General features: G+C 25.1%; 1 protein-coding gene across 2 annotated transcripts in view; it reads right to left on the minus strand.

Annotated features, from left to right (window-relative positions):
• Nucleotides 1–3,768: 3,768 nt before the first annotated feature.
• LOC129611801 (putative uncharacterized protein DDB_G0282129) overlaps nt 3,769–16,916 on the minus strand; it is a 79,483-nt gene continuing 66,335 nt past the window's right edge. The window contains exons 2-4 of one of the 2 annotated variants that reach the window (XM_055525149.1): nt 6,883–7,277; nt 6,143–6,670; nt 3,769–6,082 (exon numbers count right to left, since the gene is read on the minus strand). In XM_055525149.1, the coding sequence (XP_055381124.1) occupies nt 3,936–6,082; nt 6,143–6,670; nt 6,883–7,277 (3,070 nt within the window). In that variant the 3' untranslated portion in view covers nt 3,769–3,935. Of the gene's footprint in view, nt 6,671–6,882; nt 7,278–16,916 lie in introns of both variants that reach the window. The other variant, XM_055525148.1, reaches the window with a different exon arrangement.

Genomic DNA, 16,916 nt, shown 5'->3' on the forward strand with positions numbered 1-16,916 from the left:
GAAAATTAATTATCACAGCGCTATATAATTTATTATAAAAAGTTGATAATTATATAATTTTATGTTTATAAAAGTATTTAAGTGATTTTGTGTATTTTTTTTAGAAGTGCGTTTTAATATCAGAAATTTGTGTTATAAAATTGTATAAAAGTGTTATATTTTTATAGGAATTATTTTAAGTATTGTAATTATTGAAAACAAAATGTTTATATAGAATGTTCATAAAGAAAAAAAAATAGTATTGAAAGTAGAAATTAAAAAACAAGGGATTAATAATGTGCAAAATTTGATTTGAAATTTAAGATTCAAGAAAAACTTTTAGAAAATAAAAATTTTTTTGAAATTGTTTTGATATGTATAAAAGATTTTTTTATATATAGTATAATTGTATAATGTAAGTTATTGTGTATATTTAAATAAATATATAATTATAAAATAAATTCCTGTATGTAGGTGTCATTGTTTTTAATAATATTGTAAAAATGATATGAATTTAAAGTTTATAAAATGTGTGAAGATCAGATAAAATAGATAGATAGTAAATCAACTCAAGCCAGTCGCAATTCTCATATCTTGTACAAATTGAAACATATGTATATACCTATATATTTTGTGTAAATACAATACAAGGACACAAAACGAATAACTGTTGTATGTAGCTGCCGAGTCATAATGATGGTAAAATGACAACTTAAATGGATCTACTCAACTCTGAATAATTTTATGATTGTATTAATTTTTATAAATTGTCAAATTTAACCAATATATTAAAAAAAAAAACAAAAACATGATATAACAGTAAGTCAGACTTGATTTTTTAGTTTAATAGTCATTTAGCAACGTAAAGGTATTGTTGTTTTCTAAATTAATACAATATCAAGGGTATATCAAGATGAAATGTAAAATGAGAAATGAAATGATAGTATTTATGTAAAATTACAGGAATAATATCTGACCACACAGAATAAAATAGGAATTTTATTTGGATCTAATGGTTCAAGTAAACTTAGAGAGTTTGTTTAATTTTTAGGGAAATTTCTAAGAATACATTTTATGTTGATTATGTTAAAAAACAACTCGGGGCAGAAAGTGACATAGACCATTATATTACAAGCATTGTTTTTGTACCTGTAAAATTTTATTTGTCTAAATTTTTAGTTTGTACCTATATGTATGCTAGTCATTTCTGTTATAATCCTTTACGGGGTTATTTTTCTTTCGAGGGCTTATAACACTTAGGAGGAATAATTGAGAGAAGAGTAAATTCGCATATTTATTCTGGTATAGATGATGGATTTTTATTTTTACCTGGAAAATTTGTTTCAGAAAAATTAGAATTAAGTTATTAATTCTATTATTTAAAAAATATTTTAAATTATAAATGAATGTTAAAAGTATTTGGTATTCTGCCAGAAACTTTAATTATGCAAGATTTTCTATTGAAAATTTTTTTAAAATTTTATATTATAAAATTGGTTTAAATGTCATGTATTCAAATACACGTATCTGTTATACATATATTTTGTTCTATGCGCGATTGCAAAACTTTGCTTCAATCAAATTAAAATCACAATTACTGTGGTGTAACCAAATTAAAAATTTTGCTTTAACATTTATGCGGATAAAAGAAATGTACATATGTTTGTATGTATATAAAAATTGGGCGTACATACATACGTTTGTATTAAAAATGCATTAAAAATGCTGTATGTATATTTTGTATTAATTAAACTGTATGCACGTATAAACAAAGTGGAAATTTTCATAACAGCTGCATTTTACGCGTTAAAAAAAAAAATTCTTGAAAAAAAAATAAATTTTTTTTTTTATATGAGTATAGAAAAATGTGAATATGAAAAGTAAATTGGTTTGTTTTTTTTTGTTTTTTAAAACAACCATACCAACATCATCATTAAAAGTTAATAAATTATTTTAAAAGCAAATATTATTTTAAAAATATGACATTTATAAAGAAAAATACAAAACATTTTGACTTTATAAATTTTGGATTATAAAAAGAGTAGCTTCACAACTGTGAGTAGTGGCACAACTATTTTAATATCGTAACACAAAATTATTGTCGTAAAGTATAATAAAGTTATATACGGGAAATGTAGATGTATTTGGTAGAAATAGGGGTTAATACGTTAAAGTAGATGTTAAAGTAGCTTTCAAGAGTACTGTACCTAAATGTTGCAAAAAAGACAAGTTAAGTCAATTTTTGAACACGAACTTCAACCCCTTTTGAAATTCGACCTTAAGTTCGTTTAAAATTTAAGATGTAAAATATACAGGATTTTTAAAACAACTTAAGAATTTCAATTCAAGACTGGATTTTTTTGTGTTACTATTCTAATAACAGGTTGATTGATCATTTTCCCATGAACACCTAAAATCCTGTATGTTACTAAAACAGAAAATTTGTATTATAAAGAGTTATGAAAAACAGAAACAAAGGCAACTGAAAAGTAAACTATTCACGATTAAAAATATTTTTGTTAAATGGAAATTTTGTTTTAATTTTTGTTCGATGGAATGGAGATTCAACTGTCTATTGTTGTTTAAAAAAATATATATATATCTTATATTATATGCACTTGTACATTATTTATGAATACGTTATTGTTATGAAAACATACAAGTACAATATTTCGAATTTTTATTAAAACTATGTTAAAAAATATGGAGAATTTTAATTGTAAATCAACTTATTGCATTTCAATATATACACAACATTTAAAATTAATGCAATGTGATCATTTAAATTCATGGAATAAAAGAGATTTTTTAAATAAAAATTTATTACGAATTCAATTTCATTCTATTTAATTTTCAATTCAATTGTGAAAAAGCGAAATATAAGTTATACATTTTGTACGTATACATATACGTGTACATAAATAAATTCGTATGGTATATTTTGATGTACTTGTGTAGTAGTTTTTCATTTATTTTCATGAAAAATGTTGAAAATCCGGTACTTTAAAATTGAATATAAAAAATTGAAAGGTCAATTTTAATTGATGAAAATCAAATTTTTTTATAAAAAAATATTTTAAATTCATTTAAAGATTTTTCAATTCTTTAAGCTTTATTTTATTTTTAAGTAAAAATTTTGATTAAGAAATAAAATTTAATTTTCGAATATGTACATTCATACTATAAGTACTGAACTGAGGCAGCTGCGAAGTAAAATTTATGCTTTGTAGAAATTTTGTAATAGTTTGTAAGGAATTGTAATAATTTACATAAGTTTCAGTCAAATATTGTTAAAACTGTTCCAAAATTATAACTTCCATTTTAATTAATAAAATTAACCGCGTTTAATTAAATAATAAATATCTTTTTGGAAACATTTATTTTTATTCGTATATGCAAATATATTGATAGTATTTCTTAAATTTCAGCAGAGAATTTCTATTTTCAGATTTCTTATAAAAAAATGTAAAATATATACATATTTTGTAAGCTAAAACTTGAAATTAAATTATTTTACATTAAAAACACTTATAAAATACAAAATTTTGACTAATTTTATTTATACAACATTTATTTTCTAAAAGCTTCTTAGATTTACCATGAAATCATATCAATGCCTCAGAATAAAAGGAAAAGATTTATATGAAATATTTTACATAATCAACTTGGAAATATTATGTAAAATGTATTTGTATTTAAATAAGTCTTATTTACTTTTAGAATACGAAAATTGAAATTTATGGTCAAAAATTAAACTATTACATACATAAGAGGATTTCAACTTAAGAGAAACTTAGAAAAAATTTAGAATTGAGAATTGCGACAATTGTCTGAGATCTTTTGTCAGTGTTTTAACGTGCAATACTTACTAAAAATATAAAACGAACTAAAATTAAATTAGCAAAATAAAATTAAATCTAATTTTTCAAAAAAATTTTAATATTAACTAAATTAAATTATGTCATATGTAAATCACCCTTTAATATTCTCGTAAAAGTTCTCTTAAATTGCTGATTTGCTAATGCATAACAAAATGGATTCATAGGACTATTTGCATAACATAAAAAATATGAAAACATGTAGAGATGTTCATTGGTACATGGTGGATCTGAACAGAATCCTTCAACTAAAGCCAATATATGATAAGGTGTCCAACAAGCTACAAATGCACCTAATATAAATGAAATAGTACGAAAAGCTTTCCTAGCACGATTCTCTGATTTTGACTTTTGTCTTCCAATGCCTAGAGGAATTTTTTTCTTACCTTTTAATCGTTTACCTATTGATCTAATAAAATCTCGTCGTGTTGAATCTTTTTTATTATTAGTGTTACTGTTATTAATATTATTATTGTTATTAAAACTATTACAAATACTATTGTCTTGCAACTGATTTAATTGCGGTTGCTGTTGTTGGAAATCTAATGTTTCTTGTTGTTGCAGCTGCTGTTGATTTTGATTTGATTGATCAGAACATGTAACAGATGTTGTAATTATTGTTGTAACACCATCTGTTATACCATTATCATAGTTATCAGTTGTAGTTGTAGTTACTGTTGTAATTGCGTTTGATGTTGTTATTATTGTCGTTTTAGTTGACCCATCTGTTAAATTTGTGGGGCAAATATTATTTAGTTGATTTTTTACTGAATCACTTTGATTGTTATTATTTTTTATAGCTACATTAACTGTTTGTATTTCATCTAAATTTGTTTTGACTTGTGCGTCCGGTGAGGTTAAAATTGTTTTGACTGATTTATCATTATTACAATCAGTTAAACTTACAGTCGTATTAAATTTATTAATAATGATGGGTTGAATTGGTTGTTGCTGCTGTTGTTGTTGACGTCTTATTTGATCAGCTGATGCACGTCTGATTTCTTCCTGCTTTAATTGTTGTTGTCGTCTTATTTGATCAGCTGAAGCACGTCTCAGTTCTTCTTGATGCTCTATTGAAGATAAAGAATTGACTTGAATATCATCTTGATTTAAAAGGACCTTAGGTGAAGGTTGTTGGGATTTTGCAGTGGCACGTATAAGGGCTTTTTGTAATAAGGATGGATTTGTTGCGACTGACTGATTAGCATCAGAAATATTTCTAGGTGGTGGTTGTGGGTAATTGATTGTTATTGATGGGCCGCCTTCATTTTGTGGTGATGATATTGCAATTGAACTTTCATCCATAAAACGTAAATCAGCACCATCCATTCCGCCTAGTATATCATAGGTCATTGTTAGGTCACTATACGTACTGCGACCAATTTTTTCCGATCGCGATGAAGTTGGCGGTGAGGAATCTGATACAGGTGGACTATCCTGAAAACCTGCTGGCGGGGGTACTTTAGAATTTTGTGCAATTTTAACAAGTGCTTTTTGTTGTTTATTTGTAGTACGTGAGGGCAATGGTGTGGGAGGTGGATCTATATCTTTAGGTGAAATAGGTGATTGAATAGGGGTAGGTTTTAATGGTTCTACTTGATTTAATGTTTCATTTAGTTGATTGGGTACATCTTGGTCTAGTAAACTTGCATGTTTCGTTTGGAGATGTTCTTGTATTTGGAATAGGGGGGTTGAATCTGATACTTTTCGATTGCATGGTGATTTTGGGGATAATGCATGTGAACTTGATCGTGATGGCGGTTGAATTGTTGATGATAGGCCTGTTAAACTTTCAATGGAATTTGATTGGGATTTTAGGTGGATGTTACCATTACTTCGAGTAGCTATAAGAGCTGCTTGAGCGCCAAATACTAAACCTATTGATGAACGTTTGCGAATCATTTGGATTTGCTGTTTTTGCAAAGCTTCTTTTTCTTTTTGGGTTTGATTAACTGAGCTTTCCTCATCAGAATCAAAAGCGGGGCTACTTGAACGCTCACTTTTTTCACTATCGGGTTGTTGTGACTGCTGTTGCTGTTGTTGTGTGGTAGTTTTAATTTTACCAGCCGAAGACTTTCTTTCATATAATTGATTTTTATTTCCAGACGATAATTTACGTTGATCTGAACCCGGTTGATTATTTTGTCCCTGTGCTGCTTCGTTTATTTGATTCGATGATGAAGACGATGTAACATTTGATTGAGGAACTACAGAAGATACTTGAGCTGTGGAATTCATTAATTGATTTGTTTTATTATCACATGTTGTTTTATTATTTTCTATACCTATTCCAGCTGCTCGACCAGCCATCCCACTCATTGCACCTGCACTTAATGCAACCATAGATTGCATTTTACGTTGTTTTGCTTCACTACGTTTTTGCATATCATATGCTGTTTTATATATACCACCATATAATATAAATAAAACAACTAATGTTGTCCAATAATAACCTATTATCAAAGCTGTATTAAAAACAGGATCCTTTAAAAATTGTACAGCACATTGACCTGGCAGTAAATCGCGTTTTCCAGTAAAATGTTCCCAACCAAAAATTGATATAAAAAATAATAATGCTGGTATTATCCAAGTTATTGTCACCATCCATATAACTTTTTGTTTTGTTCTCCAACTACGATATTTTGCAGCAATTTTAACAGAACAAAATCGATCTATTGTTATTAATAGAACTGTATATTGTGATACTAAACAAACAGTATAATCAACCGATAACCATAAGTCACATAATAACGGTCCTAAATCCCAATATCCCATAAGAACGTATACCGTGTAAAATGGCATTGATACTGTGCCTGAAAATATGTAAAAATTAAATATATTTTTGTATATATATAGGGGAATATGATATTTGTAGAAGTATAACGATTGATACTTTAGCAGTACACTTATTTTTATTGTATAATTCAGAAAGAACCTTTTTTGTTACACAATAACAAATTTAAAGGAAGCTTCTATTTTAAAATTATTCAAAAAACAAAATAAGTAAAAGTATTTTAAAACTTACCAATTAGCATATCAGTTGCAGCTAATGATGCTATAAAATAATTTGAAGGTTGTCGAATACTTCGATCAACAATAAAAGCTAATAATACCAAAATATTACCACCAACTGTTAATATTATACAAAGAGCTAAACAAATTGCTATTAATATTGTTTGCCACAATTCAAATGGTGGCAGCACTTGAATCGGTATCTCAGTGCTACTATATTGTGTTTCGTTAGTTATATTATAACTGCTAAAATTTCTATAAAATTCATCAAATGATGGAACTGGATTCACTTCACCGTCGAATAATGGATGATAAAATGGTAAACCGAGTATTTCCTGGCATTCTGGATATTCTAACAAACGATGATATAATGATTTGCAGATGGTTTCTTTCTCTTTTTTGATTTTCCTGTTTGTTCAATAAAGAAAAGAAAAGATAGAGAAAAATTGTTGTTAAAAAAACTTTGAAATAGATGATAAGTGATAAATGTGATGATATCAATAGTAACTGTGACAATAACAATTTTAAGAAAAGGACATGAAATTTTATTGCTCGTTATCATTTGTATACAAAAATATATATTGATTTTTTAAATTGGAGAATAAGTTCGATGTTTTGTAAAAATAAACAGTTTCTAACTAATAAAATGTTTAAAACGGTACGTGCGAGTCATCCTGAAATATAGAAGGCATGGATTTTTTTATTGCGTCTTCATGTTCAGGGCACTTATATAACACTATTATTGAAAAAATTGACGGAAGCGAGCAGAAATAGTTTTAAATTTTTCTAAGTAAATTGAGTGTATTGGTGATAATGAACTTAAGCCCTGGTTAAATTAAGTTTCAATAAACTCGTGAATTATTTGAATAATTTCTTATAAACTTTTTAAACACCAAGCTCTTATTGTTTTTAATATTTCATCTACTGTAATTAAAATTTCCTTTTTATAGCCTTTATAACACGGGTTATTGCGTTTGAGTAAATTTTTATCATAGGCAGTAGTTTGACACAAGGATGAAACTTATATAGCAGCAAAGGTATTTTGAATAAAAAAAATTTTTAATATTGGCCATTAAAAATAAAATATTCAGACTCGTTCTCATATTAATTTACTATGGTGCCAAATAATAGTTGTAATAAATCTTTATGCAGGACAAGCTTAAGAGCATTATTAAAAAATTTTATAACCTTAAGAATTCTTTTAAAATATTAATACACATTTTTTTTTTGTATAACAACCATAACTTTTTTTTCATCTTTCTCAATTTATTACTTAAAATATGTCCCTAAAAAAAATTTCTTTAAGGTCTATTGTATATAGAATTTCGAATAATAGGGAGAATATAATTTATGAATTGTTAAATTAAATTTGGAATTATGATGAAAACTCTTGAATTATGATATTTAATTTTGTAAACTCCTTGAAAAGTCCTTTTTAATAATCTTTCAGAAGTTTATGAATTCATTTTGTATAATTTAATCAGTTATAATTCCTATTAATTTTTTGTAATTTATTATTTTCTTTTTATAATGATCTCACTTTATTATAGTAATTTAAAAAAAAAATTTGAAATACAGTTGCGGTTTTCAAGGAAGAAAAAAAGGGCAATGACTAGAAATTTTTTTTCCAAATTTTTATCGACAAATTAACTAAATTAAATAAATTACCTTGCTCTTCTCCCATATTTCTAACCCTATTCTAAAATGAAAAATAAGTGTGATTTAACGGTTTTAGTACAAAAAAAAAATAAAAGAACCCACTTGCATACCTCAGTTAGTCGTCAGAAGTATATACGGTTATGAAGGTTGTAGTATAGAACCTATATAGAGAATTCTTGAATAAATTTTACCGTTTTATAAAATTAAATTATCCTTGTCAAATTATTCCTTTGGGAAATTTTATGCCTGCAAAAAAAGACCGTCATTTATTTTTTTCTTCTTTTTTTTTGTTGCTGTCTATAAGAGTTTTTATGTTTTTTGTTGGTGTTGTTTTTGTTGTGGCTCAAATTGTTTATTTTGATCGGATTGCAAATTTTTTTCTTTCTTTCTATTTTTCATTTTTTGTACATCTTCATTATATTTTTTTTTTGAACAGAAGAAAATTATTAAAATTTAAGCTTTGAAATTTAAACAAAGTGAAAATCAGAGGCATAAAAGAATTTTTTTTTTCTTTAATTAGAGGATTTTTTTATGAAATTGTAAAAGTTGTTTATGTTGTTTTTTGCGTTAGATATAAAATAAACAAAACAGTTTGTGTTCCAGTTGTGTGTCAGAATGTATTTTTTCCAATTTATTCGTTTTATAATACAAAATCTTCTTTAATTGAAGAGATTAAAGTATTCATGTATAAAAAATGTGCTTACATTTGCTAAATAATTTCGTTAATATTTAATTGGCACTGTTCTAAAGCCATTCGTAGACAGAAGTTCAAAATAATGTTTTAAGGGTTTTAATTAAGAATTCTTTTACTAAATTTTTCAATAACACAATTCTGATCATGTATTTGATGCATTTCCTAGTATAATGAAGAACCAAAGGTTCCATATTAGATAACAATACTCCTATTGCAGCCAAAATATAAATTAAATTATTTAAATTTCAAAATTATTATTCACAAAAGATTTCTTCACTAGAATATTCATAAGTTTTACAAACATTCAAACAGATATCATTTAATACGCATTGCTATAATAATTTATAATTCAAAATTTTTCTCTTTCATTACTCTTTTTCTATATAAAAATAAAGAAGTCCTGATAAATGGTGTAATAATTTAAGTCAAATGAGAAAAAAGACAAGATACTTAAATCGTTATGGGTGGTAAACTTTTAATTTTATTCTACATTCTTATGATGATGCTTTTATCACGACAATTTATTTATCCTTTTTTTTTTTTCATAAGTACATATTTAAATATGTAAAATTTTATATACATTCATATATAAATATATAGTATAATGGTTATAATAATTGTAATGAAGATGACAGTAATTTTGATGTTAGTGAATGGCAGATGGCATTTAAGATGAACGATATGGCAAATTATACCATAATGAGCCGCGAAATAGAGCAATCTTAAAATTTGTGTATACAAATATTTTGCTAAAATTTATATGCATAACCATATAATATACTAATTATACTTATGTACATATTGTGCATGTAAACATAATAAATGTACATATACTGTGAACATGAATAAATATAAAAGTTTTCAAATTCTTTTGTCGCTATAATTATTTAAAACTCATAAATTTTTATACACAGACATTGTATATAATGTTTGTGTGTTTGTTTATAAAATTTTGAATAGAAAGTGTTTTACTTAATTTATGTTACAATTGTAGACAACTTAATGATTTTATAAGAGGATAAAAGTATAATGGAATAAAATGAGCGTTTTTATTTATTGTTTTTTTTTTTAACATTCCAATTCATACGGACGTTCTATGTAAAATTTTGCAGACGAATAAACCTTTCTGAGAACTCAAATTACTTGTATTGAAGCCAATTTTAGTCTTTATTTTAATTTTCTCTTTAAATATAACATAAGATCTCGGAATACATAATAGTATTTTTGGAAGAAATACTCTGCATTTTTGAAAAAACCACTCAATCTTCATAATATTAATATGTTGATTCTGAATCTCACTTAAGTCATTTTGATAGCTTCAAGTATTCAGTTCATAATTTTGGAATCGTATGTGATCAACAATAAATTATAAAATTGCATACATTAGGGGGCCCAAATATTTGGAAAAGAAAATACTAATTAGGGTACTTCTTGACTTGCTTTCAATCATACTATTTCAATTTTAAAAATTGTTATTAATTATAATTTGAATACATGATTTAATTGAATTTTGTCATTAGTTTTATGGGTTTAATTAATTAATATCACTAAATACCGTAAATTGTTGGTAAATTTACAAAAATTTCCGGATTAATTGAGGATTGCCCTTTGTAAAAATTGAAACAAAATACTTAATAAAAATAAATTAAATTATACGAGTATCAAAAGAATCTTTTACTTTACTTAAGTTCTTTGCAATACATATGAAAAAATTTACTACATACAGTTGTGGACAAATTATTTTCGTCTTATAATTCTTTCCAATAATCCTCATAAATAGAAAGAAATGGTTGTTTTTAAAGAAATTAGGTTAACATTTAGTCGATTTTAAAAGCAAGGCTAATTGAATTGGAATTCATTTTAAATTGTTCAACTTTCGACAAATTATTCGCAAATATAAAATATGCAGCTAATTGATATAGAATTTTTGATTTTCAGTTTTCAATGACTATTTATAATTATTCTACGAAATCTTTACTTCAATATTTTTATTAAATGCTCAAATTATTTGCATCAATATTTGTAATTTATGTGTAAAAAATTCTTGTATCAACTTAATTAATTAGCCCTGTATGTCATACATGAGTACCAGAAGTATTATGTTCACAATAATAAAAAATTAATAAATGAGATGAATAATTTATGATGGAGAAAAAAATTGTTACTATAGTAGCAACTCATGCCATACTTGATAATGAGTTGATTTACACACATTAACAATATAAATTAATTCACACAATAATAATAGTTGATGACATTTAATAAGAATAGGTTTGTATATGTGCGTTATACTTTGTCGTATTTTATTAAATATAAGCGCTATAATTTTATTTCATTTGATTTAATATAAAGGTGTATGTACCTACATATAAATATTTTTTTTATAATTAGGTTGAGGTTATTAATGTTTAAAATATTCTGTTTTGAAAAATTAATTCACTCAAAGTACATGGAAAAGTACAAGAATTTTAAATTAAAATGATTTTCTTTTTTCTTTTATGAAAAATTTACAATACTTAATCTGCTACCTTGTTTTAATAAAGGAAACTTTAAGATTTTTGTATTTAGCATGATTGAGTTAGCACAAATATTTTTATAGATTTTTAATTTATACATGTATATATATACAATATATATATGTATATATATATATAATAATTTCTAAAGGAAATATTAAAAGAGTTTCTCTGATTCATGCAACAGATTAATTTACGGATTAAACTTTTTGATTAATTAATTTAATTATAAATGGTTTTAATAAAATAAAAATAATTAATATTTCACATTAATAATTTAATAATTTAAATTCTTTGTAATTAATAATTACTTTTTAATAATAAAAAATTTAATTTTGCTTCTTAATAGGCAAAAAGCGTAGTTCATTGATAATTGAGTTTTAAATATACATGGTTTTAGCGAATTGTTTGGGAACTGGCTACTTTAATGGAAAATGGTTCTTGTACAAGAATACAAAATTTGCAATTCTTTTTTCATTTTTTTCATACATTTAAAGTGAAAATCAATAATAAATTTATTGTTATAAAACTGTTGTTCTTGTTGTTAGTTTAGAGTTTCGGTGCGGCCGTGTTATTTTCGATTTTTAGAAGTTCGGCGGCTGTACCATATTGCCCCTTCAATTGGTCTGCATGATATTCTATGCATTGGGGGATTCTCAGTTCTAGCTCTGCGATTTCGTTGTTGTTTATATTACTATTTCTATTGTTTCAAAATATTCTTCTTTCGTTTTGCATAGATCAATCAGATATATTGAGAATCATAGTAGAGCAATCAATTGAGTGAAATTCACCATTATACATTACATTCGTAGATTCGAAACTTCAAAATAATTCCGAAACAAAAAATAATTCCGAAAATTAAAACAAGATCACTGGAAGGTGTTGCGCTAAGCCAGTCAGTCAATTCAAGGTAAATGATGTTATCATAGAGGTTATAACAAAATTAAAATTAACTCGGTGGTAGTAGTAGTAATTATACTTATATATGGTGTATGGAAGAAAGATATCTTGAATAGGGTCAGTCTGGCTGGAGCAGCATTTGGAAGAATGTGCACTGCATGAAATTATACTATGGAGCTTTCATAAAACCAATACTGTTGTATTTGAATGAAATTTCAAATGGGGTCAATATTAATAATGTACAGCTATTTATAAAAAAATGTCTCAGAAAAGTGTTCGGTCCAAGTGTTCGGTTCTCAGAAAAGTGTCCAAAAAGAATCTCCAATGTGGAACTGTAGGAGTTGATTGGTGAATAGCCCATAACGTCACAATTTAGGAGACAAAAATGGCGGTGAGTGCAGCATACGCTAAGGATCACAGTCTGCATATCTCGCCAAGCTGCATTAGAAAGAAACTCACAAGAAAAACGCAAAGTTAGGAGACTACAAATGATTTGTCGCAGAACAATAAATAAAGAAATTTAACAAAAGCGGCAAGACAAAACTAGTAAACAGCAGAGAACGATGGAGAGACTGTGTGGAGGGTGCATGCTAATAAAGAGGTGATTTGTTCATTTGAAATTCTTTGAATTAATTACTATTAAAAAAATTTTATATATAGCAGTAATTGTAGGAAAGTCATTCAATTTATTCTAATTTTTGTCAACATTTACACTTTGTATTAATTAAAATTCGTAGAGAAAAAGGACGAAAATTCCTATGAATTTTAGCGATAACAATAATTTAATAAAACTTCTAATGGTTTCTTAAAATTAATTTCAAAATATAAAGAATTATCCAAAATACTAAGAAATCCTTAAGATTCTACTATGAAAATAATAAAATCTAAATAAAAATCTTTTTTAACTTTGCAAATTATTTGTTCAATGTCCAAAAGATAGGAAAGCATTAAAAAAGAAAAGAACCAAAGTTAAAGAAAATTTCTTAAACAAATGTTATTAAAAGACACGAATTTAGAACTTGGCTCAATTTAATAATAACGATTTCAAAGGAAAAAGTTTTTAAAGAGAATGACAAAAATCACCAAAATTAAGTAGCCATCATCTATCTTTTATATCCTAGATGAGTTCTTATACATTTTTGCCTTTTTTACCTTACAATATAGGTACTTTTATATCTATATATACATACAAAATATTTTCTACGGATTAATGATTAAGAAAAATCTGAAAGAAGGACATTCACCATATTTCCACCACCGAAAGATTATGAATTTTTTTTTTCTTTTCTTTAAGCAAAGATGAGAATTTTTATTTTGGTGCTTCTTTCTTAAAATTAATTTCATAAAATTTGAATGAATTTTTGTCTTTAAGATAAGTGAATCTGGCTTTTTAAGTTAGCGTAACAAAAATTTCAGAAAAATAAAAATTTTTTTTTTAAAAATTACAATTTCTTCTTCACATAGTCATAAGAGAAAAGGCGAAGTAGACGGTAGTCTTAAGAAAAATCATAATCTTCAACATCGTTATTCCTTCAATGTGTAGTTGAATAATAGAGAGAAGAAAATAAAATTGAGGGCTCTTTCCTTACATTTTTTATTTTTATTTTTTGGTCGGAATATGTGTGATGACAAAGAGTGTCAATTAAAAAAAAAAGAAAAAAAAAAGTAATGAAATTCTTTTGAAAAAATTAAATTTTTATTATCCGTTTTAATATAGAATGAAAGAAAGAATAAAAAAAATATACCAGGTGTCTTTAATTGTCTTTAATGATTATCCTTTTCAAAGTAAGATAATGAATTTAATTGAGTTTTATGAAGATGTCTGTTTTTTAAAAAGTTTCTCTTGACACTCAAAATGGTTTTTACTATTTTACACTACATTATTATTAAGGTAATAAATATAAGGTTTCCTTTCGTACTTTTATGAAAGGCTCTTTTTTCTTATTTTAATTAAATATTAGAAAGTTTATTATAATTTGCTTAATAAAAAATCTCTTTATTATTTACGAAAGTTTAAGAATTCATTTTACAATCCCCTCTATTTTTTAAAGCTCTTGAGAAGTTTTGGCAACATTTCTTGTTTCTTCATTTGAAAATATTCCTTTTTTCAATAAGAATCATTGTGGCTTTTTTTTTAATTGAATGATTTCTTTATACTTGGAATTAGGATAAATTAGGACTGTGGTTTAAAATGTAGGTAAATTCATAAAAGTTAGTTGATATTTGGGAAAAATATTTTTTGATATTAATGTAAGAATCGCAATTATATTGAAGTTAATTATATTGAATTTTTTTCGAATATTTGAATGTGTTTCTTTGAGAAATATTTTAGGTTTCAAAAATATTACGTTCATTCGCATATTTTCATTTATTCTACTGAATTATTAATTTTGCTGAATTATATTAAATTTATTTTAATTTAAGTAATTAATTTATGTGGTTGGGTTGGAGATAAAGCAACGAACATCGACACAACATTAATAAAATAAAAATCTTTGTTATTGTATTATGAAAATATTGCATACTTTTGGGACACGTAATTTTATTATACTTCTGAAATCGTTTAAATAATATTTTATTAATCTATTATTAAATTAAATTTTTATATTAAGTAATATTAAATTTTTAATCATATTTTCCTATAATTTCATTTACTTTAAATTAAATTTTGTATTTTATATAACGAAGTAAAATAATTTTAATTTAATTTTTAATTACTGCATAATTAACTTTATAAAATTTTTCATATCTATCGAGAAATTATTATGGCTATCGATATGCTAACCATGTTTTCTTTTTTACTACACAGATTTATAATTTGATAAAATCGTATTTTACAGGTATGAAAAAAATTTCCTGTTTTTTTTCTTTTTATTTTTGTAACTGTATAAATATAACATTTAAGTAAATAAACCTATGTACATAAAATAATATAGGAATTTTCTGTAATCAAACATTATTTACAATGTTAAAATATTACAGTGAAACCTCTAACACAATTTTATTATAGGGGAAGGAATTAAAATGGCATTAAATATAAGCTTATTTAATTGAAACAATTCTAATAGTAAAATTAGTTAGCAAGTAATTGTGATAATTTTTAATAATTGTAATTATTTAATGCAACGATTTGTTGATTCCTCTGGGCTGTATCTATTTTATTGAGATTTGAATCAAAGTCATCAAAATGGGTAAATGGTGTGTTTTAAATAGCAAGGTTCACTGTTTCTTCCTTTATGTACATTCAGAGAAATATAAATAAATAAATAATTATTTAGCATAGGTTAATGAAAAATATCATTACCAAAATAAACAATATTTTTCCATTAATCAAAAAGGATACAAACAAAGTAAAAATAAGAGTTGCCAAATATGTGTATTAAGTTTCGCAATAGAAAGAAGAAGATTTTAATATTGATCAAAAAATTATTTTGGTTTGGAAATGATCAAAATAATAGTCAAGAGTGTTACGTCGAGGGTTTTTTCACTACGCTAAGTGATGACGAGTAGCTTTTTAGCGATAAGCTGTGAGTAGCTGAATTTATTTTATTCGCATTCTTTTATGCTAATAAAAAAGTTAACGGTGCTAAAATCAAATCCTCACTTGAAAGATATTTATAAATCATGAACGAAATTTCAAATACTTTATAAACTGAAATTGAAAACATAAATTTTTACGGAAACGTGAAAAGGAAAAACAAAAATCGACATTTTGATAAAAAAAAAATTGAAAAAAAAAAACAAAATGAGAAAAATAAAAACCGCATTTAAAATTATCTCAATTTTTTTTTGACTTCATGTTGGGTAGGAAAAAAAGGAATGCTATTAAAAATTATTTTATCGCAAAAAATCTTCATTAAACGCGAAGAAAATTAACGTTTTGTTTTTTTTCCTTCATCCTTGTTGGAAAAATGAATATTTAATTAAGTTGTGTATTAATTTTTTTTTTCGTGATTTCAAGTTAAAAAACTCAAATTGGTTTTTTTTTGCCGGTGCTTCTAGAAGCCATTCTTCCACTTTTGTATATAAACATCTTCTCGAATGAGAACTTTTTAATTAAAAATGTTTAAAACCTAGTTAAAAAAAATATATTGCAATTATTTAACTATGTAAATTAACTTCCAAGGAAGAAGCAAATAAAAACAAAAAATAAAACTTTATTTACTAGGAAAAAAAATTTGTTTTTTGTAGTTCTTTAATTTGTTTTCAATAATAATGGAAAAAGTTTGGTGAAAATTAAAAGTATAACTCTATTGAAAATGGTTAGAGGAAATAAAT

The sequence above is a fragment of the Condylostylus longicornis genome, unplaced genomic scaffold (genome assembly GCF_029603195.1).
Source record: "Condylostylus longicornis isolate FDR11 unplaced genomic scaffold, ASM2960319v2 ptg000055l, whole genome shotgun sequence".
Taxonomy (NCBI): Eukaryota; Metazoa; Arthropoda; class Insecta; order Diptera; family Dolichopodidae; genus Condylostylus; species Condylostylus longicornis.